The sequence below is a fragment of the Pavona decussata genome, unplaced genomic scaffold (genome assembly GCF_977016875.1).
Source record: "Pavona decussata unplaced genomic scaffold, jaPavDecu1.1 SCAFFOLD_12, whole genome shotgun sequence".
In the NCBI taxonomy this organism is placed as follows: domain Eukaryota; kingdom Metazoa; phylum Cnidaria; class Anthozoa; order Scleractinia; family Agariciidae; genus Pavona; species Pavona decussata.
Window position 1 is genome coordinate 156,555 of NW_028145435.1, and position 27,379 is coordinate 183,933.

At 36.5% G+C, this 27,379-nt stretch overlaps 2 protein-coding genes across 4 annotated transcripts; one reads left to right on the forward strand and one right to left on the reverse strand.

Annotated features, from left to right (window-relative positions):
* Window positions 1-146: 146 nt before the first annotated feature.
* On the forward strand, window positions 147-3,878 carry LOC146487900 (SPRY domain-containing SOCS box protein 3-like). 2 transcript variants are annotated; one of them, XM_085124808.1, is made up of 2 exons: window positions 147-291; window positions 2,512-3,878. In XM_085124808.1, exons 1-2 carry the CDS (start codon window positions 279-281, stop codon window positions 3,213-3,215), a joined length of 717 nt encoding a protein of 238 aa, XP_084980934.1. In that variant the 5' UTR covers window positions 147-278; the 3' UTR covers window positions 3,216-3,878. The 2 variants fall into 2 exon arrangements, with proteins under 2 accessions (XP_084980934.1, XP_084980942.1); XM_085124816.1 differs by lacking the exon at window positions 147-291 and adding an exon at window positions 741-1,298.
* On the reverse strand, window positions 3,557-24,655 carry LOC146487901 (uncharacterized). Of its 2 annotated transcripts, XM_085124775.1 has the most exons (11): window positions 24,168-24,655; window positions 20,154-20,567; window positions 18,825-18,955; window positions 17,719-17,784; window positions 14,852-15,161; window positions 13,963-14,115; window positions 12,835-12,931; window positions 12,523-12,596; window positions 11,947-12,061; window positions 10,882-10,928; window positions 3,557-7,014 (listed from the first exon to the last, which is right to left on the reverse strand). In XM_085124775.1, exons 2-11 carry the CDS (start codon window positions 20,497-20,499, stop codon window positions 6,887-6,889), a joined length of 1,467 nt encoding a protein of 488 aa, XP_084980901.1. In that variant the 5' UTR covers window positions 20,500-20,567; window positions 24,168-24,655; the 3' UTR covers window positions 3,557-6,886. The 2 variants fall into 2 exon arrangements, with proteins under 2 accessions (XP_084980901.1, XP_084980907.1); XM_085124781.1 differs by lacking the exon at window positions 17,719-17,784.
* Window positions 24,656-27,379: the final 2,724 nt, after the last annotated feature.

Below are 27,379 nucleotides of genomic sequence, written 5' to 3' on the forward strand. Positions count from 1 at the left end.
GCCATTCGCTATATTTATTTATGGACAAAACATTCAAATCTTACAGAGAAAATGGAGATCTGAAGGGAAAATGCGCAGGGCTTTGGGGTGTGGGTAAACTGAAGGGTGTAGTGTAAACATTACGTTGTTACGTCACATCTGCAGGTTATGTATTGAATGATGCGAGAATGCACGCATATCGCGAAGGAAAACAAAGATACTTTCAGGAAACGGGAAATTTTCTGAAGCCACAGCACGAATTTGTTGAAAATGTGCATTCTTCTTGAGAGGTGGCTCAAATGGGAAAAAAAGGTAAAAAAAGGTAGTTGATTATTTCAGAACCAGAGAGAAACTGTTAATGGAAATCGAAAGGCGTCGGTTTTTGTTTTTATTGGAAGTTTGATCATCCGTGACATTTTCGTTCAATTTTCCTTTTATCATTCATTTGATATCAAAATCCCATTAAGTCCCTATTAACGAACTGACTTTATCTTAATTTTTGTGCAAAATCTGCCCTTGACAGTGACGTGCGCGTGTACACGAATATTGAAGCACAATCGAACGTGTCCGATTCACGAGTCCGATTGTACAAAACTGTACGTGATCTGAAGGCTCTAGAGAGACAAGAGTATGACGTCATAATGCGTTACGTAGTGACCTAGAATGACATGGAGTTTTACAGCCTCGTTCCCAGGGTCTCTCATGAAGCTTGGATATATTTTAAACCTTGCCGACATGTAACTTCCATGTAAAAGGCCTCCATGTCTATATAGAAGTTACAGTAGATTTTGTTTTCACTTCCTAAGCAACTGTAACTCCTTTTTCACCCGCTTTTCCTCTGTAGTAGCGAGATTTCACGCTGAATGTTCGACACAGTTTGACAAACTGACAGTCACGTAGAATCCCTGCTTTGTTTACAAAAAATCGAGCCCTACCGGTTTTGCCGGGCTTCTGCGTAGCCAATCAAATTTGTCTTTTGGTAGTCACGGGACCACATCAGGTTGGCGACTGGGTTTCAAAAGTTGTTGATGTCGCTCGAGCGAGCAGTGCGACACGTTTTGCGGAGAAAATCTGTATCCATTATACTTTCAAGAGCTATTCAAAATTTGAATCGAGTCAGTGTCGAGGCAATTTATAGCGAGGGAAGTTTGCTAAAGAAAGCTATTGGTTATTTGATAGACAAACGATTTAAGCTTATAGAAAGCTGTACAAACTTTCCTGTGGAGAAGCCAATTCGATATTTTGCTACGTTCAGCTGAACTCGAGAGGTTGTTTGAACGATATCCAACCGAAGATTTGATCACTGGACCACAAAATGGGTAAGATAGACAGCACTGCAGTTTGCATTGATCAGTTTTCTATCGTTTTAATTGCGAAGGAAAATTCGTGACGGCTAAAAAATCGTACTATTTGGGTTTGTTTACATCGTGCAACGCGCCTTGTAAATTGCTTCATTAGCGTAATATAACCTCATGGAGGCTTTATCTGACTCTTCCTAGCTCAGTCTAAAAGAATATATTACCTGGAGTATTTCTGAAAGATAAAGTTCTTTTTATGCCGTAATAGTGGAAAGGTTTCGTCCTACCATTTAACTTCAAAGGGTCCAGGCCGCACTGAGCACAGCAACAAGAAGGATCCTGCCATTCCATATTTTTAAATACGTAGCTTTTCAAATGCAAATAGAAATACATCCTGTTCATTGTTCATTGTACGTTTCTTTTGCGATGTTAAACAAGTAATCTAACAGTACATCACTATTGATCACTGCAGATGAAACATTTTGTTTTGTTGTCTTTAGTAGCCAAGTTTTCATTGTGCATTATGAACATTAAGTTTCCAATGGTTGTTTGCTAGGTGATATTGAGATGCCCTTTCAAATTTAAAAGTGCGATCACCATAAGGGGAATTTTTTTAAGGAAAGAAAAAATAGAAGCTCGTCCCGTTTGGTAATCATGTACTCCGCTCTGTTATTAAGTACCATGCGACAGCTCCGCCCCTCAAAACGGAGACTTAACTGGTTTACTTTTGCCAGAAGTAATTTTTTTGTTACTGTGGCTTTTAAAAAGGAAATTTAAAATAATATTCTGAGGTTTTCTGTTGAAGGAAACTGGTGCTTTCACTTGTACATTGCTGTGTGCATTAAAAGAACTGTTATTAACTAGGCAAATTTTTCTTGCAACTTGTCTGACTTGAAATCTTCTTGCATCATTGCAACACAGATTGAATGAAAGACCTAGTGTAACATATCCTGAAATGAACAAGTTTCTCAATGGTTTGCTGCAGTCACAAGTAGAACTGCCTTTTACTTCTTGCAACAATATTCATTGTGACAATGAAATTTGCGCAACATCTTCATTTCAGGGAATGTTACAACAAGCAACGATTTGCACGACTTCTGTCAGAACAAAATTGCAAGACAAGCTGCAAGAAAATTGGCTTAGTGCAGCAGCAGCTTAAACATATTAATTTGAAAAAATTAGATATTCTTCAGCAATGTGATTGATAGCAGTCTCTATACCATTTCATTTATAGGACTTCTTTCCAATCAACAAAGTTCTGACCCTGGATCCTTTCACTCCTGGTCTGAAACCTATCATGAGCAGTGGGCATGGAGCAGTGAAGACAAGTCACCCTCAGTGTACCTCTGCCTCAATAACAAAATAGCTTGTTTCTACATAGACCCTGTGATCGAGAGTACCGGAACAGCCGCTGTGCGTGGTACCAAAGCTTTCACACATGGCCAGCACTACTGGGAGGTGAAACTAAGCTCTGTCTTTGGTACATCAATCATGATAGGTGTTGGAACAAAGGAGGCTTTGCTTCAAACCAATGACTTTGAATTTGTTGATCTGATCGGGAGAGATGATCAGAGCTGGGGATTGTCTTACAAAGGCAAGATTTGGCACAATGGGCACTTTCGACATTACTGTGAACCATTTTATGACTCCACAGTTATAGGTGTTTTACTTGATATGGACGCAGGAACCCTTTCGTACTTCATGAATGGAAGGCCATTGGGAGTTGCTTTTACTGGATTGTGTAACAAAGCAACAGAGCTATACCCAATTATTTCATCTACATCAACTCTTTCTGAGATAGAACTTTGTGACAGTACATGTAGGTATGTGTCGCTGCAGGATCAATGTCGAATGACAATTGCCAAACTTGTCAATAAGGACCAAATAGACTTCCTTCCACTTCCTAGAGGTATATGCCAATCTCTAAAAGGAGTATGATTCACAGTAGGATTTGCATTTTTTTTTTGTTCTTTTTAATTTTGTATAAACCAACTGTATATACTGTGTAATGCAATGGTCTTGCTAGAAGGGTAAAATGGTAAGATGATTTTTGTCAGTATATTATTTGACTAGGAGTCAATGATGCTGTTTGACTACAAACAGCCAGACTCTTCCCATCAGATCATAAATTGGCATTAAAAACATGATAAGGTTAATTTAGGGAGATAGAGGCAAAAGGACTCTGCTCTTTACCATTATCCCTTGCTTCTACTTTCTACATGCAATTAATAATTGTACATACTGTTTCTGGTCTCCAAACGTGCTTGCCTGTTAGAATATTTTTATTTTGGTGATTTATTCTTCAATTTTAACCAGTATCAAGCACCTAGAGAAAAAGTGAAGAAAGGAGATGAACAAATTTTCATCCGATCACAGACACCAAAATACAGAACTGTACAAATTTTTTTCTTGAACTCATTTCACTTGTTGTATAAAAGAGCTAAAGAACATGATGATCTCACATCAGGATTTACTACACATTGTGAAGGAATAACATGTCACACCACAACTCAAATTTTAATGGTGAGAAAAAGTTTACCCAGTAGAAAATCAACAAATATGGCTTGATAAAAATTAATTAATATTTTATGACTTAAGAATTATGAAAAGAAGAGAGATCACACAGCTGGTCAACTTCTGAACATTTAATTTTACGTAATTTTTAGTGATCAACAATTTCTTGTTTTCAGTAATATAAGCCATCATGATGGCTGTGTTAAAATAGCTTTGTGTTCTCTATTTTAGAAGAAGGGTGAATTGTATATTCAAGATATTGCATTTGTAACCACAGAAGACAAATGCAAACCAGTGTAAATTTCCATTAGCCACATTTTGTATTTGGAAAAGATTATTTAATTTGCTTCATCTGAGTTTACATATTAAATTCAAAGAAATGCTGTATATTATAACTGTAAACAAGTCAAAGAATAATTAAATTAAATGGCCTCTTGGGCAATTTTGAGAAATCGTAGTTCCTGTCTTTGCATTTAACAAAGTAATTTTAAAATTAATGATCTCCAGTGTGGCTTGGTGATGTTTCAGTTTGGTGGCAATAACATTACTGAGGAGCTTGGGGCATAATTGAGCTTCAATGCTTTTAAATCACTCTGTTATTTTGGCTTACACTTGCCAGATTCTTTGCATGCGGTCCTCAATTCCATTATCCTGAAATCGTTTCGCTTTCTTGCAGTTTGTTTGGAGTACAAACCTATGATTAAGGACAAGATTTCCATTTTTATCACAAAATGAAAATTAATGCAAAGCAGCATTTAAAACATCGTGACAACATGCATTTCCTGAAGGAATTTAAAGCCATATGCAGAAATCTGGTGAATCAGAATTACAACAACAAAATGCAACCTAAAACATGCTATAGGCTGGTTATGGCCTGAGCCCTTCAATTGTCAATTTACCCAATCAGGAGGATTGTAAATACAGTACTTATAACTACCTAATTTTGTCTCCCTGTCACATGTTAACACATCCTAAAGTAGTACATACACTTTTGAGTGACATTGCAAAATTCAATCTCTCATTACTCAAGACTGGCCATAAATAACCATTAATAATTTCACCAAATAATTAATTTATATAGAAGCTGCAGTAATCTACTAAATAAACAATAAATTAGCGTATTTATTCGATTAACTGCCCTGGGCGCTTATTTCATTTTGGGCCCATAAGGGTGGGGTGCTTATTCAAGGGTGGGCACTTATTATTTTTCCAACATTTTCAGCAAGCGAGGACAATTTAGAGAACAATTAAACAAGGGATAACAAGTTTATTTCGCTTCCGCAAGACAACAAAGTGCAAAATCTAACATAAACAGTATAAAAGTTCATTGACTACTGTATATCCAAAACCAATTTTGGAACACAACTGATGCTCCTCTTGCTTCACGCTGGGCTAGAACAAAAATGGTTTTTGCTGGGAGAGGGATGGGGTGGACGCTTATTAACTTATGGGCTTTTAGGGTGGACGCTTATTCGAGGTGGGCGGTTTATCAAATAAATACAGTATGGTACAATTTGTGACAGTTTTTTTCTTACATGAAAATAAACTTCAAAATAAATCCTAGTCCTTTACAGGCTTGAATATGTAGTTTTGTTTTCTCTTCTGTAAATATTAATTTGAGGCTGCTTTTAAGGACTGTGCCTACTTTTGTTACTGCGCACATATTCTGCGCATCTCAAGATACTCGGGTTTCCTGTGGGTGGTGCCTCAGTAATACAGGGATATTTTTGCGTGGTTTAAAATTATGCGGAGAAAGCAGAACTTAGCAAGTGCTCTTGCAATTGGTATCCAAAAAGAAAATTTGGGGTAACCATGCATTTTTCAGAGATAATAAAGCTTCAAGTTGGAAAAAAAGCCATACATTGTTTTGTATTTTAACGCTTTTTAGAATAATTGTCGCTCAATTATCTCCAAAAAATGAGTGGTTACCCCCAATCTTCTTTTTGGATTTCAATAGTCCTTGCTAAGATCTGCTTTCCCTGCACAGACATAAACCACACAGAAATACTTCTCTATTAGTAGGCAATGTCCTTAAAATTAGGACTCAGTTGGATTTTGGGGAACATGCTTGTTTAGTTTCTAGTTTACAGCCTCCCAATAACAACATGGTCCTTAATTTTGATCATTATGTTTGAAGCCTTTTGTAACATGTTTTCAACCGGAAACCCTTTTTTCTCTGACAGTGAGAGTATCAAACTATTCCAAAGAAAAAGCCTTTTGGAATTTTAGTTAAGACAGAGAGAAGGCCTTCCATCTCTATAGACCAATACAGCCAAAGGGCATGCTACAGTAATTAGCGCAAGCTCTGTGGTGTACTTGCATAGTCTGGTGAGGCTAAATATTAAATAAACCAATCAATAAATAAGCCAGCTTATGTTATAAACTTAACCTTTTCAATTCCAAATGAGCACCGAAAACAAATACCCCATTATACTAAAGAGCCCCTCTAAAGGTACTGAGTTTGCAATTAAATTAGTGGGGAATTTGATCGAGTGTCTGAATAATTGTGTCACCTATACAGTCACTGTGGTATGTACATATATGGCTGTGTAAGGAGTGACCCTCCTTCCACGTCCAAACAGTTTCTTTAAAATGCTAGTCTGTTTCAGAATCAGTGGATAAAATTGGATATTTTTTTTGAGGTAATTAAAAGAGTTCATTTAAATAAACACCCAAATCCCCCAAAATCCAAGGTGAGACCTTGATATATTAAACTGCCACCAGGGCTAGATTTCTACTGTTTATGAGAACTGAAAATGTAATGATACTTTTAAAGATTTAACCAAATAAACTGATGTTTCACCTGTAATAAACAAACATGAAGGACTGAGTGCAGAAAGGGCAATACAGTGTATGTACATTTTTAATTAGCACTTGGTCACAAAATATACCAAATTTGAACAAAAATGAAACTCGAAAGTCATCTCATTTTCATGCCCTAAACGGGAATTCATTTCCTGGTGGGTTGATTTTACCACAGAAATGCTGCAGACGTACTGTAATTCTACCTTGAGCAGCAATTTGGTCTAAAAATGTACATACCGTCTGCAGGCCCTTTTTGCACTCAGCCCTTCACATGTTTTTGAAGAGCTCCATCAAAGCAAAATGCAGCACAAATCTGACTGTTTCACAGCACTTGGGGCTTGCATCACAGCTTCAGATACTTTCTGGGCATCTTTGCTGGCAGCAGTCGCCTCTCTGATCAGATCAGGGTCATTAAATCCTAAAGAAAACAGAAAAGAAACCAAGAGTAATTAAACCAAGAAGGCAGGTACCTTGGTTTTCATGAATCACCAAAGTTAAGCTTCAGTTTACAATAATTAAAAAAAAGGCAGTGATAGTTTTAAAGATTTAACTATTTTTTGTGTAAAGAAGAGAGAAGCTCCAAAGTATCTCCTAGCAAAATCAAACCAACTTCTGTACATATGTTTGGCCAATTTCTGCAATTTTTAATTTTGCGATTTATTGCAGTTGTCCACGTACAATAAATATTCTCCCTAAAATTTTTTGGAGTGCAAATACCAGCTGAATCCTAAAGGTCGGCACACACGAAGGGACTGGTTCCTCCAACTAGTCCTGGGGACCAAGCAAGTCCCTTTGTGTGAACTACCCATTTTCATCCATAAATCTAGTCGCAGGAACAGAGGTTGGTCCCTGCAACTTGTCCTCTCAAATAATGCCCATCCCTATGTGTGAACTGTTTGTGGGACAAGTCCCACCAATCGCTGATCAGTATTTAGGGTCCATAACCGCTTACAAACTCCTTTACAAGATGGCAGCCAATTGAAGAGCTGAGAGCATAACCGCCTTATGTCGAATTTTAGCCCAGTTTACGATTTCGCTTGCATTTGTCCCAACTTTTGCTCTCCCTGGTTTTGAAAACATTTCGCGGTTTTACAATCGTGTACAAAACTCCTTGAGAAAACCAAACACCAACAGCGCAAAAACCACTTGCTTACTATCTCTCTCTCTTGTAATTCTACCACAGAACTTTACTTCTCTCTCCCACTCCCTCCCCCTATGCAATGACAACCGAAAACAGATGTAGAAACCACTCACTCACTGTTTCTTTCTTCTTAATTCTACCACAGTTATTTCTCCCTCCCCCCCCCCTCCCCCTTATGCAATGTTGATTTGGAAGGTGATGCTTGCCAGGAGACTGTTCGTGACCCAGAAAACAACATTGAGTTGGGGGGGGGGGGGGGGAGGGGAATGTGGTGGTTTCCTTGTTTACTAGTAAACGTGCTTGGAAGGTTAATGTTGTTAGAGATGTTGTCCACGTCGTGCTCGTCGGTTAAGAAGACTCGGACCACGCGTTCTTATTGTAAGGTAACCGTGCGTATTTGGGAAGTGGAAACATTGGAATGTAAGTTACGGTTTTTGGTCAACCAAGTCCTATGGTGCATATTTTCGCTTTGTGCATTAACGAAGTCAAGAAAGTTACTCTTTTTAGCCGTAGGTTAAGTGTGGCGCAAATAGCTTTCGCGTGATTTCAAAAAAGTGCTAGTTCCAATTTTGTGTTTTCCTTTCGGGGCGATAAAACCAACTAGTAGCATAACGAACTTCAAGCAACACTGTCACATTATTTCATTAACATGGTTGTAACTTTTCACTTAACCGTAAGGGAAAATAACTGCATTTCATACAAAGACCGGTCTCTTGAAAGCCAGTAAGGCCGTAAGTCATGCAGTGCGTGACATAGAACTTGTTTTCTTTCAATGCGTAACAGTTCTCGCCCTCAGTTCTCGCTTATTCAAATCGTGTTGCAGGAAAGGAAATGGCTTGTTTCGAGATAAACTTTTCTCTCAATGAAAAACCGATTTGTTGCCCTTCTATTCTACCCCTTTTGATCACAGCAAAAGTGCGTCTTAGTAATTTGGCAACAGTTCTCGCCCATGTCGCAATAAAGAAACTAATTGAATTTTGAATTATTTTTACGTAATGGGGTGAGAACTGTTGGAAAATAGATTTCCTCTGTGAAACACCTTTAGGAAAGCATTTCAACATGGCGATCTAATGATAAACAAAGCATTTACACGCTGCCAAAGGTAAAACATTGCCAACGAACATATATAAATGACTTTTTAGTGGTGAGAACTGTGGCCGAGAACTGTGTGGACATTTTGATGACGTATTGTATCTGAGGTGCGTTTCTTACATTCCTGTCACGCACGTAGTAGTTTGTAACAATCAAATGAAAGTGTAACAGAATTCTTTTCGTTTCTCCCGCGAGAAAGACCGCTTTTGTGTGCTGTGGTTCAAAGACAACAAGTTCCTATTTAATACAAATATTAATACTCAATGCATTGTCCTTTTGGTCATCCATAGTGACTATAATGTTATCGATTTTTCTTTAGAAGATGGTAACAATTCCCAATGGCATTAATATGAAACACAAATCGGCGGAAAAAAATAGTGAACAATTTTTTTCAATTGAATTGAAGTTCACATGCAAAAATTCGGACAAATCCGAGCAAACTCGGAAAACGGGCTGAAATTCGACATAAGTCGGTTATGCTCCCAGCCCTTCAATTGTGAGATTGAAATTTTACTTGACATATTGGCCTGCCAGAGAATGAATCTTGAATTTGTTTCTATTAAGGTTACCGTAAACCTTCAGAGGTGTCTCATGTCCAAGCAATGTGGCGCGTCAGGTTTAAATTGTAGATACATTAACCCCATATCAAATTAAAGCTTATAGAGCTGGCTATCACACTATACCAAGAATTTTGAAATAAAATGAATTGTCAAATTTGTAGCGCTGTTTTCTCGAATTTATTTTTTCACTTAAAGGGGACACTTTAAAGGGCTAAAACTCAAAGGGAATTTGTTCGTTTCCCTTCAAATTTGGACAGTAGCTAGTTTAACATATAAATTGATTACAACAAAATTGTGTCTGCGAATCTTTTTGTTCGAAATATTTTTTCTCCGAGAGCGATTTTTGTACGATCACTTCACATTTTTTGATCCTATTTCGAAAATGTTCTGTAACTTTTCACTGCAATCGAAAATGGCAAAACGCAAGCACAGTTTTTTAACACTTTGGGTCCAGAAACTGAGGAGCAAATTAAATTAGAGAAAAACAAAATTCGTTTTGACTTGTAGCTTTCAAAAGGTGATTCGGACGGTCACATTTAGAGGTCCCGAAAAATTTGACAATTCATTTTATTTTAAAATTCTAATTGTATAATTTGATAGCCATGGCCCAGTTGTTCAAAGCCCGATTAAGATTAATGAGCCAGATGAAAACCTCGGTTAACTTTTAATCGTGGATTAGCGTTAATTGGCTTTCCAACAACCTGGCCCAGCTCTATAAGCTTTAATTTGATATAGGGGTCTAGGTATCAACAGTTTAAACTGGATACGCTACATCGCTTAAACGCGAGACACCTCTGAAGGTATACGGTAACCTTAAAGGCCTCGTTTGAATAGCGCTGCTATTTTTCAGTTCTGGATCAGTAGTATACTGAACTCTAGAGGAAAACCAAAAACATTTTCCAAATTGTAAATAACTGACTAATTTTATAGATCGCCACAATGTCCTGTTTTATTGACTTGTATGTGTATTTCAATGTTTTGCGGTTAATTTTGTAACTTTGGTTTCACTGTTTAGGACTGCTATTCGTCTCTACCATTCCCTGAATTTCAGTGAAAGCACCCTAAATTTTGCTATTTCAATGTGTAACAGGTCCCCGTGTGTAAACCCTTCAAGGGACTTGTCCCTACGACTCATCCCATCGTGAAAACCTTACAGAGGGCTAGTCTCTAAAACAAGTCCCTGCAACTAGTCCTCTCGTGTGTGCCGACCTTAACATTGAGCCAATTTTCAGAAAAATTCACTGTGGAAAACTCGTTAAAATACCAGTTACTTTTAAGCTTAAAACTGGCCTTGTTTCGCGCACCAGGATAATGAAAATTCCTGTATCAGTTAGCAAAATGCGCATGTTTGTGCCAATTTAGTACCCAGTGTCCGCGCATCAAATAACTGTATGGAGTCACCTTAAGCATTGGATAAAATTACCGTCACCAAAAATACTACTTTATATTCTCTGCAAATTGAATTTTTGAATGTTTGAGAAATAGCTCTAACCTGCTTCTCTCCTTTCCTTTTCCAACATGTTGTCTTCTTCAACATATCTGTGAATAAACATACAGAAACATTATTCATATAAGAAATGAGCCAAGCCTCAGGGTTATACTCCCTCACAAGTCCTGCACAGGTATGCAACTCATTAACAAGCTAGGTTTTGATTTAATTTGACATTTCTGTTCTTGAAGGGGATATTCATTTAGAGGCATTTTCTAGAATTATGGGGAGTAATATTTCCAATGCATGGAACCTTCAAAATATCAGCTGCGATTTTAACTTATGAAGGTCGACTTGATAGAGAAGAAAAAAAAAATTGTTAGTAGTATTCTTGATTTAATGGTTGAACTACATGTAAACAAATTATTTATTATTGAAGGCAAGGACGTATTAAAAATGGGAATTTGAAATTTCGTAAATTTTTAGAACAGAGTATTCAGAAATTAAATGAAATCAGGGGATTTATAGTTTCACTCCAAAGAAACTGTGGTGCTGTCAGTGGGGAAGTGGAAACGAATCTTTAGTTTATCAACAGAATTGATAACTAAAGTTAATTTGTCGACCATAAAGGGAATTGAAGTGCTGATGTTTCGAGCATTAGCCCTAAGTTGTCATTGCCTCTGACGAAGGGCTAATATTCTAAATGTCAGCACTCAAATCTCTTTACACTGGCCAACCAAATTACCCTATCAACTCTGTTACTATTTAATTAAACCAAACATTTACTGTACATTCAGAAATATTTGCCTATATCTGTAGAACAAAACCCCTTTTAAAACAGGGATGGCACACGCCAACCCAAAATATCACTTTGGCCTCTCCACAGTGTCTATGAATCTCACAAAGAATCAGTGATTTGCACATTAATTAAGACTCTACCTCATAATCAAAAATTATGGGGGGAGAATAATATATTACTTAAAAACAACCCCAGTAAATCGTCTTAACACTACTTACCATATTATTGTTTTAAATAATCCTGTTCTGGATTGTGTTTAATATGATAATTAATAACATTGACCCAATGACCTTAAGCAACTATACATGAGGTAAAATAGTTTCCTTTACCTTTTCCTGGTATCCTCCATATCAGTAATGAGTTGTTCTCTTTTCCCAACCACTTCCAGCATTTCTTGTAACAACTCATTCTCTTTGGATTTGTCATACTCTGTCTTTAACTTGTCTAGATTATAATTTGACGTCATACTGATTAATTAGTATAATTTGTAAAATTATGTCTCAATTTTTAGCCCAATGCCATGTGAAATACGGTTTGGGTGACACATTCAAGTCACACTCAAGCATGCACACAAATTGAATGCGATTTAATGCATTTCCTAATTGTTTTTCTGTTTATTGTAAAAAAGAAAGAAAGAAAGAAAGAAAGAAAGAAAGAAAGAAAGAAAGAAAGAAAGAAAGAAAGAAAGAAAGAAAGAAAGAAAGAAAGAAAAAAAGAAAGAAAGAAGACTTAACCTTTCTGTAGACAATTAAGCCACTACACATTTTCCTCAATTATGATTCACAGTTGGAGGCTGGTGTACATGTAACCAACCAATCAAGGCCATCACTGAAAATTGAAGAAAGTTTGTAGCTAAACAACTCAACAACTCATCAGAAACATAGGTTTAATATTAAATTACTCACCATCTTTCTCTGTTAATTCTCTTAGTTTTTTCTCCAACTCAGTGTATTTTTCTGCAAGTTCCAATTCCCTGACCCTAACAGGACGTAAAATATAAATTTGTTCCAACAGCATGTTATATAAATAAAACTGTCCATTACAGAGATTCTAACCCCTATTGAAGGAAAATATGGAGTATTCATTAGCGTCAAAGGTGCTGACACGAGCACCGAAGGCGCAAGCCTGTAGGTGGGTCTGGGGGTATGCCCATAATGACCTGAGAAGGTTAAAATATTACATTCCTGTGGCTTGTTAAGGTGTACAAGACTACTTACTTGAAAGAAAGTTCTGTTTCTCTCCTAACAGTGTTATTTTTCTCCTGTGTAGCATTAAGCCACTCCATCCATAAAGTTCGCCTTTCTACTTCTGAGCCTTTATATTATTTATACCAAAACAAACAAACAAACAAAAAAACAAAAAACAAAATCAACATCAGGACAACAGAAGATGCTTTAACAGAGTGTATGAGAATGATGTATTATTCAGTAGGTGGCACAGGCGATACTCTCATTTATTCACCAGGCTTAAAAATATTCCATCACATTTATTCCATTGCACATATGCTACATATGACATTCCAATCCTAGCAGTATGCAGGATGTTTGTCCCATGAACCTAGTTTAATGGCCTTAGCTCCCACGAGTCTCCTGTAGCTCAGTAGTAGAGCATCCGAACTAGTAATCGGAAGGTCTTACATGTAGGTTGGACTCCTGATAGCAGCACTCAGATTTGTTTTCCGAGTATGCCTGTGTCACTTACTGAATAATACATTATTCTCATTTGTTCACCAGGTTTAAAACTATTCCATCAAATTTATTCAGTTGCAAATATTGAAGTTGTTTGCACAGTTAGGTAAATTGTACTTAATCGCAAATGTTTTGGACAAAAATTTGAGACATTTTGTTTGCCTGAAAATTAATTCCTCTGAACATTTTTTGTAATCAAAGTAGTGATCATTGGGTGAGACTCTTTGCCCAACAAAGTGGTTCCCTTTTGCTAATGAGAAATTAATGAAGAACAATGCCAGGATAAAGATTAGTGCTTGTTTAGGAGAAAATGATAACTTATTTTTCAGGAAGCTTTTAGCCTCAAAGAGAACCTGTTGTAATTAATCTGTTCAACAGCTAAATATTAGTGATTGACAGACAGATTTTTAGTGATTTTTATACATTTATACATACAGTTGTGAACAATTATAATTATATTTATATAGAAATAGTAGTTCAGGTGAATAAGCCTTAAAATGAACTGTTTCTGATCAGTTTCATATTACATGTATTATTAATAACCATGATTATCATGTTTATTATTTTATTACTAATGCATGCATGGTGCATGAAATAATGCATAGTACTACAATTTGGCACAATCACCTTGAGAACTGTGCTTGACTGTGTATATACCTGTAAAACTGTCAAGATTAGACTTGAGTTTTTTCTCTTTTTTCACCAGTTTCTTTCCTCGTTTACTGAGCAGTGAAATCTTCTCCTTCATTAGTCTGATTGAGTTCTGTGTCTTGCTTAATCCTTTAGCTTCTTTGGGACCATCAACAGCATCTAGAAACAAGTCAATAAAAAATAACCATCAAAGAAACAATAAGATGTTAAATAACATAATAACATAACAAGAACCCTCTTTAATAAAGTTATTGTAAGATCTTTGAAGATCTTTGAGGTTAAAAGTAAAATCTAATTAAGGTATGTATACACAATCATGTTATTATATCATACTTTACTAAATTGCAACTTTTGTCATACTCAAGTTCCAGTTTTAAATATTGTTGGTGTCAATTTCTGCAAGATTAATCACTGCAGTATCGCAGGGGTTTCAAGCATGCATGCATGTTTGTAACTTGATGCAAATTGGCAGAATTTCTCAGTAAATGTTTTAAAACAATCACTTTAGTTAAGTGCCAATTAAAGTAATTAGTGCAGAGCAAGAAGAAGTGTTTGTTTTTGAGGAGAGGGGGAAACTGGAGTACACGTACCTCTTGAAAAATCCCTAGGAGCACTAGGAAGAGAACCAACATCAAAGTCAACCCACATGACACCAAATCCGAGAATCAAACCCGAGCCGCATTGGTGGGAGAGAATGCTCAAGATTACCACTACCCCATCTCTGCTCCCCTATGCCATTCCTGCTCCCCCCAAATTTCATATCATATATTTAATATCACGCTAAAAAAAGCATCTGGATTTTTGTTGCTTTGTGCTATTTTCAATTTCAACCTACAATAGGTTGAAATCAATTTAACCTAAAATTCATTTGAAACTACAACATATGTAAACAAACCTGGTGTAAACTTAAACTGCTGTTGTACTCCGGGCCCTATCCCCATAGCATGACAAATATCCTCTCCAAGACCAAAGCTAGCATTTTCAATATCTTGATAATGCTGGATGCAGTAGAACTTGTCATGATCAGGCACAAAGCAATAGTTGAAATGGTTCAACCAAGAGCTGCATATAGCACAAACAAAACAGCTTTTGTGAAACACATGGTTTTCCACCGCTACGCGCTCCAGAATGTCAACAGACTTGCCACATTTTGGCTGGTCACACCGGTTTGTACGGATTACAGAGGTGCCGTTTGGAGGGGCAGCCTGGAAAATTAATATTAACGTACTGAAGGAAGATGCACATTTCATTTTTTCAATCTCTCAAGTGAGGTATTATAGAAGACTAAATGTGGTTTGAAGGAAGTTTACAAAATATATCAAATTAAACAAAATTAACACTTCATGACAGATTCACCAACACCAAAAACTAAAACACAGAAATTAAAATTAAATCGACTTTGTTTTATGTGGGTGACACGTACTTAACAGTCTATTTACAACTGACAAACCTGTGGCCATAATATTCCGAATCGAATTGGAATTTGAAAACGTTGACTTTTTGGGAGAGGGGAAAACCAAAGTACCCAGAGAAAAACCTATCGGAGCAAGGACGAGAACCAACAACAAACTCAACCCACACAATTATGATGCCAAGTCCAGGAGTGGAACCCGGGTCATACTGGTGGGAATTAAGTGAGTACTCTCACCACTGTGCCATCCCTGCTCCCCCAAAATCACTACAGAGCACCTTGGGTTGGTAGTGGAATGTTTGGTGTCAGTCTGTCAATTATAAGCTTTAAAAATTATTAATATAAATCTTAAATTTTCACTTTCCCCCATAACTCCTATCCCCTATTTTTCTTATTAAAAAACATTCTAAAATCATTAATAAAAAAAATTTAAAACATATTTTGCGCCATTGTGTAGTTTCAGAAAATATCCATACCCCATATCCATATCCATATCCCATATCCATATCCCACCACGGAGGGAATTTCACATAGGACCCCCCCACCCCCCAGGATTTTCCATTTTTGAGGTATTTTTTTAACCCCCCCCCCCCCCCACCCCTTCGGAAATTCCTCAAATACAGAATACACCCCCACCCCCCTCTGGAAAAGTTTTACTTCAAAAGAACTTCATGTGAACATTTCAGAAATATCAAGAACTGCCTACACGAGGAGAAAATATGCATTATCGAAGAGCGCGCGCGCTGTACAATTTCACAGGTAGAGTTTGCCAAAAAGCTCTTGATACTGAAATAATTGTTGTGTTTTATATTTACCTGTGGTCATTGACATCAAACTTTACCATTAGCTTCGCTGAAGATTTTAAATCTAAATTGTTGGAATAAGTCCAGCAATGCAAAAATGTGTTTTCATTTTAAAATTTGCATATATGTCATGTTTATGCGGTTCCTATGCAAATTTGTAGGAGATCAAAAGGATTATCGCTTTAGTTCTACTCAATCAATATTTCTCATGGTAATCATTCAGACAGTCTAGTTATTTTAGTCAATAGTTTTCCTATTGAATTGGAATAGCTTGGACAAAATAAGCATTAGCAGGGCAGGGAGACAAATTGACCTTTCAGATCGTAACTTGAAACCGCAGACGAAATGGAGCCGCAAAACAAAATTTTACAATAGCTGTCCAAATTCCTGCGCGCTGATTGGTTCGTAGCTATTGTCTATAAGAGTACGGACAATAAAAATGACGTCAGATGTAACACACGCGCTTTCTCAACGAAAAAAATAGCCAATTTCGCTCGTACTTTTTCCATGTTATTGTAAAAAAACAAATCGACGGCAGTTTTCTATGGTCTATACTCTTATAGACCATAAAATGACGCCATAAAATGTCCAAAACTTGGCAGTGAAACCACTCGCCTGCGGCTCGTGGTTCCACTTGAGTTTTGAACATTTTTTTATGTCATTTTATGGTCTATAAGAGTATAGACCATAGAAGACTGCTGTCGATTTGTTAATTAGCATGTTCACTTTCTTATGCAAATTTTGTATGAGATCAATAACGCATTAAAAGAATGTTGAATTGGCTCTATTTTGCTGAATTTTGGCATAGAAATTAAGTTAATAGTTTTGGACTTTTGAGTTGAAATACGTTGGACAAAATAAGTTTTAACACAGGTCAGTCTTGACAAACTGATCAATTGACCCCGGGAATTGACCTTTGCCCCTAACTTTATACAAAAATAACAAACAAATATTTCAATGTTTTATGTAAAATTGGGGCTTTCACTTTATAGCCATACAAAAGTTTCCCTTTTAAACATTGGTACAAATTCAATTGTAGCCAGTGAACAATATTTTTCTATGCAAGAATGTTTCACAAACAACAGTTTTATTATATAACTGAGTCACGCAACGCAGACAAAGATTTCTTGTCTCACTTGGACTACTTCGCTTACAAAGGCTTTTCGGAGAAAGGAAACATGTTTTTAATGTAACAAGGGTTTCTTTAAAACAGTTAAACAAAGTTACGTCTTCAAGAGAGATCTACGAAGTTGCTAAGAACGTGAAGTTGACCCTCTGGAAACTTATCCAACCATTCACCCCTCCTCCCCTCTGGAATTTCCTGGGCCATTGACCCCCCCCCCCCACCCCTCTGGAATTTCCAATTCCCTACGTGGTGGGGGTATGGATATTTTCTGGAATCACACATTGGATTGTATAACCCAATGGAGGCATTTTTGGATAATTCTTGGATTGCAATCTCGCCAAGAGAAGAAGATTCAAATGCTGAAACATATTAAAAACAGCCACTTGACAAAAATACCCCCTTAAAAAAATGTCCAACATTACCTCAACATTAACAGTGATGCCTGTTAAGCTTAGCACACTTTCTTTATCTTCCACAGAGGTACTAGTCTATAGCAAAAAAAAAAAAAGAGAATTATTACTGTCCATTGTGTTGCTTTAGAGATCTTGATTCATTCATTTGATTGGAAGGTCCCCCACCCCCAAGTCCCTCTCTATATTCCAAAGGGGAGGGGTGGGGGAGTATAGCATATTTCTGGAACCAAACATAAGAAATTAAAGCAGAAATGCTCATAATAGATGATTGTAATTCTGAACTGTTATCAAGTTCAAGAGAAAGTCAGTCAGATGTTAGACCTCATGAACAACCAGCTTAACAGAAAGTCATCATGATGATCATTATTTAATATCATACATGTAACTATCGTCACGGCTTAAGCTGAATTGCATGGGTTTGATTGTCCAGTGTGCACCCTTTTTGTATACTTTTTTTTAAGTAATTGACTGTCAATAGTTATTATTCACTATAAATTATAACTTAAATGCTAAACTTGTTTCGACTTTCTTTACTATACAAGTCATGTAAATTTATCTTAAGCAAGTTACAATAAATTTGGCTTATCCCATTTGAAAATTTAGGTTTACATGTATTTACTATGGGTTTACTGTAACAGTAGTAGCGGTGCCCTAACTATTAACTTAAATGGTCTCCTAAAAACCCCAGTATTTAGGTGATTTGTGGAGGAGTACATGTATTTTGCATGTTTTCTCGGGGTCCTTGCCACATTTTGAATATTGTGAAGGCCCTAGCATGGGAATAAGGTTGATATATTTCTGTTTAATTTTTATGATTGTACACTTGATGAGGTAATCTTTAATGAGGATACCAAATTATGTAACAAAAGTGGTTCACAGAAGCTTCCTCTAGAAAATTACCAAGAACAAATAAAAACCTAATCATAGAAACAAGAAATGAAAAAATATATACACAAAAGTTAAAAGTAGAACTAAAAGGATCATAAAATGGTTTTTGACAGTCCACATTTAAAAGCAGTCAGTGACTCTGCTTCCCTTATCCCAGGTAGAGCTGATACAAGACATGACCACACCTTAGCTTGACCCTTTTAAAATTATTCCAATACTCTGCTTACATCAAATTGCTTTTCCTTTTTCCGTTTGGAAGTCCTCACAAACTGTTTATAATGCCAGCGAAGCTCCTTCATTAGTTCTTCCTTATCTTCCGCTGATTTGAATGAACTTGAACTTACTTTACGACTTGAAACTAGAATAGATAATTGCTGAGTTCAGGAGCAAGAACAAAAACATTTAACTGCTGAAGATGAAAGGATCATAATATCAGGCAGCAGCTGATGGACTTGATTCTCCCACCACACACATACACACACACAAACAAATTCTACAACATTAATGGTTTAGCCTTTTTATATGGAACAGGACCATGCATAGGATAGATTAATGCCATCCAGTTAGGAGGAAAATTAAACATTTTGTAGCTATTTTTTAAGATCTGAAATTCTTATTCTAGTCAATCTTTACATCTACTATGGCAGTGCACAAAAAGAACTAGAAATTGATCTAACATGCAGTTAACAACAAGTTTCAAGTTTCAAGTTTATTAAGTTTTCCAAAAAGTTACTTACAATGAACACCGCCTGCAAATGGCGAGCGAATCTAGGCAAGCGGTGTTAAACAACAAAATTAGAACTAGTTCATGTTTGTGCTAGGCATTTCCAATATACCTGGAAGTCAAAAATGTCAGGTTTCATTTTAAACAAGAAGTTCCACTATAAAAGGGTTAAGCCTCTCCTTCATTTCACACCTTTGTGGACGTGAGATGCAAATTTTGACTCTGTTCAGTTGAGGCAAGTTGTTGACTCAAGCGTCCTCTGAAAAAATATGCCTTGAAAATTTCATAATAATAAATTATCACCACAGTAATGTAAGATATCCAGTTCTAATTTGTTCAACAGGATTTTAATATCCCAAAATGTTAGCCAATTATATCGGTAAGGGCCATAGAAAAAGACACAACTTGTTGTTTGTCAGTTGTTTACGCTCTGATGGTTGATTGTCAACTGAAGGTGAGAATGGCCAGGCCAGGCCCCTTTTATATCGGAACTTCCTGTAACTTTTTATGACTGTAAAATTTAGTATTTTAAATTTTAATTATATTTAACTGGTTAAATTGTGTTAATGTTATCTATTTGCTATGTACATATTAGTGTCTCGGATTACGTTTATGTGTCTTTGCATCGGACTTTGATCGTGCCAATCACTTCGTCTCAGATCAGTTATTATACGTATGTCCAGCTTAGTTTTCCCATCCCCACCTTCCCATGGCAGCTGTAATTTCCCCAAATGGAAGTCCATTAAACTGCCCGGATATGGCCCAACACTATACTTTGAGTTTGCGTGTTTACTGTGTATGAGATGGATTAAAGCAAATATAATGGACATACCTGGAGTTGTTGGCAAGGATTTTGCAAAGTTAGGAATTTCTTCTTCTTTCATGACCAACTGCTCATTTTCTGATGCTTCAACATTTGGCTTGTTTGAAACTGGTTCTACGTTCTCTTTCTCAGCTTCGACTTGCTGCAGTCTCTCAAACTCAACAGTATCTAACCCTGTCAGTGAACGTGATCTTCTGTGCACATGCTTGATAAACTGGGCCTGCACTTCAGGAGGCAGTTCACGGTGCTTGTTCGCAGCTTCTGAGCCTGCTTTCCCGTGCAATGCTAATTCCTCTGGTGGTATATCAGGCAGTTTCTTTCTGGCTCTGCGACCTGATTCAAGAATGGCAGTCATGGTTGGATTTCACTAAAGACTGTTGGGTTGTCAAGTTGAAGGTCAGCAAATTCCAGATGCCGTCTTCACTTAAAAAAAGCAATAATAAGAGGCAGTTTTAATAGAGGAAATTACATAAAGAGCAGTTTTTAATAGAAAGGCTGACAGCATATATAAACTGTCACATGTCAAACTGAAGGGCTCCAGGCAAGAATGTCCTACTGGATTTTTGGTTGTTGTTTGATTTGCTCAAAAGTTACACTGAAATTTGCCATGTGGACTTCATTTCCGATAAGAAACATTGCTCTGTATTTTTCCTGCTGGTTTCTGCTTCGTTTTTTGAGAAATAATGTATGCAAAAATAAAAACATTTTCTCCTGTCTGCGCCTTGTGGAAATCTTTTGTTGATTGAGAAACAAAAGAAACCTTTTGTTTGTCAAGACAATAAAACCAGCCAGCATTACGTCGTACTGAAGCAAGCGCCGGTTATTTGTTTCAATAGAAAAAATGTTTTTGTTTTGCTCAAAAGTGCCAGTGTGGCCTTCATTTTAATCAAAGAACATTTCTCTGTGCTTTTTTTTTTTTACTCCAAAGCATGTTTTTCTACTGTTTCATTTCAAATTCATCTAGAAACCTTGATGTTACGGGGGACATTGATAGTTGCAGCTCCTTTTACTTGAAACCAACAAGACTGTCACTAGCATTGGAAGAGAAGATATTAAATTATTACATTTTTTGTCTACCTTTGAAAAAAGAAAGGAGCCAATATTTATTTTGGGTTTTTGTAACCACAACATTTTACATAAACAAAAAGGAAAAACTTACACTATGTGTATGATGGTGCTAGAAGTGAATACATGTAAGAAGTCCAAAAGCTAAATTTGAAGCAATTCTGAACAAAACTAAAAATAACATCAAAACCATCACTTGTACACCATTTTCCCAAGGTCAAATAAAATATTTTGCCAAGCAATTTCGAATTTTAATACTGGAAGTATTAAATTTAGCTGTGGAGTTTTCAGAAGTACCGTTGAAATGATAATTAAAAAGGAATATTAAATGTGACTAAATAGCCTAGGTACCGGTAGTTTGCTTATCAAGATGTGAGATAAATATTTTTATTAATATAATTGACAATCTACCTGAGGAGAATGTATTATTGCCTTAGTTTTAATTTGAAGAATAGTGTTAGTAGTTCCCTCTTAAGTGTTAGTTTTTGGATTTTAAATGCATCCATTTTTAATAATTTATTGTTATTTGGTTGAACCAGGTCGTAGGCTCTGTCTAAAACATATTAAACTGAATCATGCTCTTAGTTAGATGAGACTGATTCTTAAATTATACATGTTTGTTTGTTTTGTGAAGTTTTTAAATGTTCTGCCCCACTAGAAACTCAATCATGCTATAATCTCATACCCAGATGATTGTCTTCAGAGAAAACATCTGGTAATTATATTAATTGATCACATTCTCCATTTATAGAATCTGGTTGGTCAATGAGAATAGCCAGATGCATTGTCACGTCATGCATTTTGGCACAACTTTCAAATCTGGTTTACACGCTCGTAGGTGCAAGCCCTACAAAAAATTTATCTTGACACTTCCGTCCCTCTGTGAGAGTGGTTTCTGGTATCGATTTAAACTTCATGTTTCGTTAAACTGTGACAAATTCTTATAAAACATAAACTTTTCTATAGTGTTTTCTCTCTGCTCAAAGTTTTGTGAAAATTTTTGTTTGGCAATCTGACACATACAACCAACTTGTATGCATAATTTACAGCCCACGCACTTTGGGTACCATTGTCAACAAAATTTTAGCAGGGATTTCTTTTTTTCTCATAAGAAACTCTAAATCATTTATTTTCTTGACTGAATTTGATAGGCGAAATATTACCGACAAATTGTCTTGAATATCCATTGTGGCAATTCGTCAGCAATGTCTTTCTGCTACAAATTTTGAGCATGCGCAGTTGTGCTATGTGTCATATTCCAAACACACGAAAATGGATTTCACCAGATGTTCTCTCCCGAAGAGTGAGAAGATCTGGGTACAAGATTAGATATATATAAATACTGCCGAGGGCAAATGAAAGGGTTTTTTTCCAAAGCTATCAGAGAACACTCCCAAGACTCTGGGTCAATTTGGACAAAAACATTTACACTAACGTTTATCCATAATTGAGTCCTTTGATCAAAGAAGGTGAAAACACAGTGACTACCAAATTTACCAGATAGATAGAACATGAATCAACAGTTGTAGCAAATAATTATTAATACATACAACAAATCTCTTGTACAGTCAATCCTTGACCCACTCACGGAGTCAAAATTCAAAGTTAAGTACATTTATATTAAATGTGGTTTTAACGTGTGACCATCCTGTGGTACTTTTTATTAGCCTGTAAATGGCATTTCTGACGTTTAAGTCTGTGGATGAAATCCTTAAGTTTGGCCATTCAAGTAGGGGTATTAAGAATGGTAAATTGCGAGTCTCGCCGAGACCCTCATTAAAAATCCGAGACTGACCCAACCACTTTTTTCAAATCTGAGCTTGAGATGCCGCGACTCAAAAATCTGAGTGCCAGACACTATGATTTAGAGATCCGAGTACGAGTCTTTTACAGCACTCTGTCCCTCGCACTAAAAAATTATTTCTTGACAAATTGGAACTAGTTGATTTAGACTAAACTTTTGCTTGGCTTAGGCCTAGTTTATACGTCGCGCTACAGTGGAATTTAATTCAAAGTCCCACAAGCAATTAAATTTGATGATAGTGCGACGTCTAAAACAAATTAAATTCGTCTGGTAAATTAAATTTGTCCTAGACGTTTTATTTGTCTTGGTAAGACGGATAAAATATCGATAACACGTCTTCAGTTTAAACATCGTACTAGCGTCGCGTCGAATGACATGCATACATTGTGGGTTTGGATTCATGTATTTCAAACTATTTTAACGAGCCCACAGCGACCAGAGACACTTCATTTGGGAAGAGAATTAAATTCAACAGTATTGATTTCGACGCATAAAACCATGCCACGATTTATGTCGACGGAACGACGAATTTAATTCGTCTGAATTAAATTCAACTAAAGCGCCACGTGTAAACTAGGCCTAAGAAGAGCCAAATTTCAAAATATGATATTCCGAGACCCGCTTTATTTTTTACGAGCTTGAGATACTGAGACTCTACAGGTACTGTAGTTTGAGACTACGAGATTTCGAGGCTTGACTGAAAATTTGACGAGATCCATCACTTTTCAAGCTAAGGACCATTCTACATTCCTCCAAGTGAAAGCTATAACATAAACACTGCTTTTTTGTCATACTGTTTATTATGTCATACAATTCAAGGTAGGTAAGTCTGTGGATGAAACCCTGAAGTGTGACCATCTTAAATGAAAGCTATTGGGTATTGCTTTCCTGTGGTGCTGTTAATTATGCTGACTAGATCTGTGGATTAAATCTTAAAGTGTAACAATTAAAGTGTAACAAAACCTACTGAGTCGTAGTTTCCTCTTTGACCATTCATTCAGTTTGAACTTGGCACTAGAAAGGTTGTTTATCATCATAGTCATTGGTTACATGTATTTTTATGAATTTTCCCCAGAAAATCTTCCAGTACATTCTGACTGAGCTAGCTATAATTAAAGCTGAAAACTTGCCAATATCATATTGCAACAACGTACCTTATGAAAAGTTATAATTAAACGCCAACAGAGAGTTGTAAACGATGTCGGACGGCCGCCTAGTAGATGAATTAACTGAAAACGTTTTCCCGTTAGCAGCTATAATATTTGTCCTCCGTTTGTGGTGAGTTTTCTCGTTGAGACCTTTTCCATTTTACAGCGATAGGACATCCCGGATGCAAGTCCTTGAATAAATGACTTATCACAGCCGTCCGTCTGCAAACAACTGTGATAACATTCTTCCTTTGACTAAACATCTCTCTTGGAAACGAACAAGCCGCCATTTTCTGCATATGGAGACTGCACGCCCCAGGCAAGTTCTAAAGTCCAACCAATGCTTTGAAAATCGCTAAAATTTCGCACGGAATACAAAGAAGAACAAACGAACCAAAGACAGGTTGGCAGTTCACAATTTTCCCGGCTTTTCATGACGACTAATCGATCAAAAAAATCAAAGAGACAAATGATATTTCCTTCGGAAAATATTAGTCAGGCGCACAGTACTGCTTGCGCATTGCATAGTGGGATTGTATGCATGGCAAATGGCGGGAAATACTTTCGGGCCCGAAAAGTAATTTTCCTGTCCCCTTTGAGCACCGGTTATTATTCTACAGAATGCCTCGATTTCTGAGCTACCTTGAAGTGAAGTTTAGGTAATGGATAACCTCTCAGTTCAGACGGATTACAAACTAAGAAATGTAAGAAATGGGCTCACTTGTAGATACAAGTGATGTATGTAAAATTATATGAGTGGCAAAGTCAGTGTTCAAAGAGCAAGAAGAAGAGAAGAAGCGCAAGTACCATCAGCGGGTGTTAGATGTAGAAATGGGTTCGTTTACGCCTTTAGTGTTTGGAACCAATGGCGGAATGGGAGTCGCGAATGAGAGTCGCGCAGGCCTGTCAACCCCATTATTGCCAAAAAATAAATAAATAAAGAAGGGGGCTCAGAAAAAGGGGGGTGAGAATTCACCCATTTCACCTCCCCTGGATCCACGCCTGCTATATGCTGTTATACTTAGGGCTTTTTATGGACACTGGTTTAGCCGTCGTTAGTATAATTTGATTGTTTGATCTTAATATCTCTGCATAATGGAATTCTTTATTTTATAGAATTTTGAACTTCTATTATTAATTATATCTATTTCCTCTTCTTTTATTAAGGTTAAGTTACTTCTACTTTATAGAATTTGTGAATGAATAGTGTTTTGATGAATTAATTGGATTTTTTGTAACAGCAGGTTGATTGTAAAAAGGATTTTAATTGAGGTTTTGTAATAAAGATTTTACTGATTATTAAGTATTTATTTAATTAGCCTTAACACTATATGCTAATTTATTGTTACACCTTGCCGCAGACTCTGTAATTTTTTATTTCTCCTTGACAATGGCGTCATGAAGACACCGAAACGTCGGTTTTTATCGTTAATTTTTGCATGTCTCTGCATTACCAAATCTTTACTGATAAGGATTATTATTATTATTATTATTATTATTATTATTATTATTATTATTATTATTATTATTATTATTATTATTATTATTATTATTGCGTCGACGAAGGAGACGCTTCCTAATCGAGTTGTCCCAATACTGTCCATCATGCCTAGCGCGCATGTTCCTTAGCGCAAAAAATCAAGAAAATATGTCGGTGCTTAATCGCACCGTCACAATAGCATAATGAATATGACAGTCCATCATGCCCAGCGCGTTTCGTACCCAGTGCCTACCGCTGTAAATGTTCCTTAGCGCGAGTAATCGAGAAAAGAAGTTGTAATTCGAATAGGATTGATATAAAAATAGATATAATAATGTTTTGAAAAAAAAAAAACACACACACACACACGCGCGCGCGCGCGCGTTTCGGGTATATAGCCCTTTCTCAGTGTGGAGAAAACCGCTTTTTGTACTTAGAACCTACCTCTGTGCACATGCATGTTATTAAGCGCGAGAAATCGAGAAGAGAGGTTGTGTATCGGATGTGATTGTTATAAAAATAAATATCAAAAGGTGTCAAAAATGGTTTTAAAAAACATAGACGTTTCTTCAGTGTGGTCATGTCATGCATCTCCGAGGAACTTTTCTTTTACCGTTCATTATAAAAACGTCACAATAGCATCTTAAGTCGTCCCGCGCACGTTTCGTACCGTTCCTCGTGGTTTCGCTGCGAAAAGTACAAAACGAAAAGTACAAGACAAGGTAAGATCCTTTTCTTTCTGAAATATCCGCCGCATCCTTGGTAGGATGCCCTATAAACACCTGGGACTGGTAGCATAAAACGTTTGTAACGGCTGTTGACAATTGTTCCCAGACAATAAGCTAATGTTTTGCAACTATACTTACAGGTTCCTGTAATCTTAACATGATTAATGCAACCCAGTAGGGTGCCTAAGGGCCTAAGTCGACGCACTATAATCTTCGATTACTACTAGTTATTATTATTATTATTATTATTATTATTATTATTATTATTATTATTATTAGTTTTATTATTATTATTATTATTATTATTATTATTATTATTATTATTATTATTATTATTTATAAGGTAACTTAAACCACTATCGATCTTGCGGAATATCCGATTCCACCGATTTTATCAGGCGATATTCCGCGCGATTTCGCAGGATATTTGTTAAATATACGTCATTTCCTGTGTCGGGGAGAAATGGCAAAATAAAGATCGTCTCCAGCTTTCTTGTAATAAATCTGCGTATTGTTATCAATGTGATGAATAATAAAACAATAATTATCCTGCTCAATCTTGCGAAATATCTCCTGATTTTAGCCAAATCTGGCTACAGCCTTGTCGGCTAAGTATCGGGCGATATTCCCCGCGATTTTGCGAATAATTGGTAAATATATGTAGTGGGTTTTTAAATATAACTGTACACAAATAGGGCTCTAAAGTTAGTAATGTATCACTATGAAAGCAAGCCGAATACTTTAGTGTAAGAAGCGCTCTGTGACTTATGTGGTAAACAGTAGCTAATGTATTGACCCCTCATATGTAAAAAGCAACTTTTTTTAAATTTTGAAAACCCGATGCATAAAAGAAACCAGTCTTAGTTAAAGAAAAATGAATAAAACTGGCACTAGTTTGTGTAATAACTTTCTGCTTCCCAATTACTGACGCTTTAAATGTTTCAATTTAGCACGCAAACAGACATAAGTAACAGAATGAAAATATATAGTACTTTGATTGTTGGTTTCAG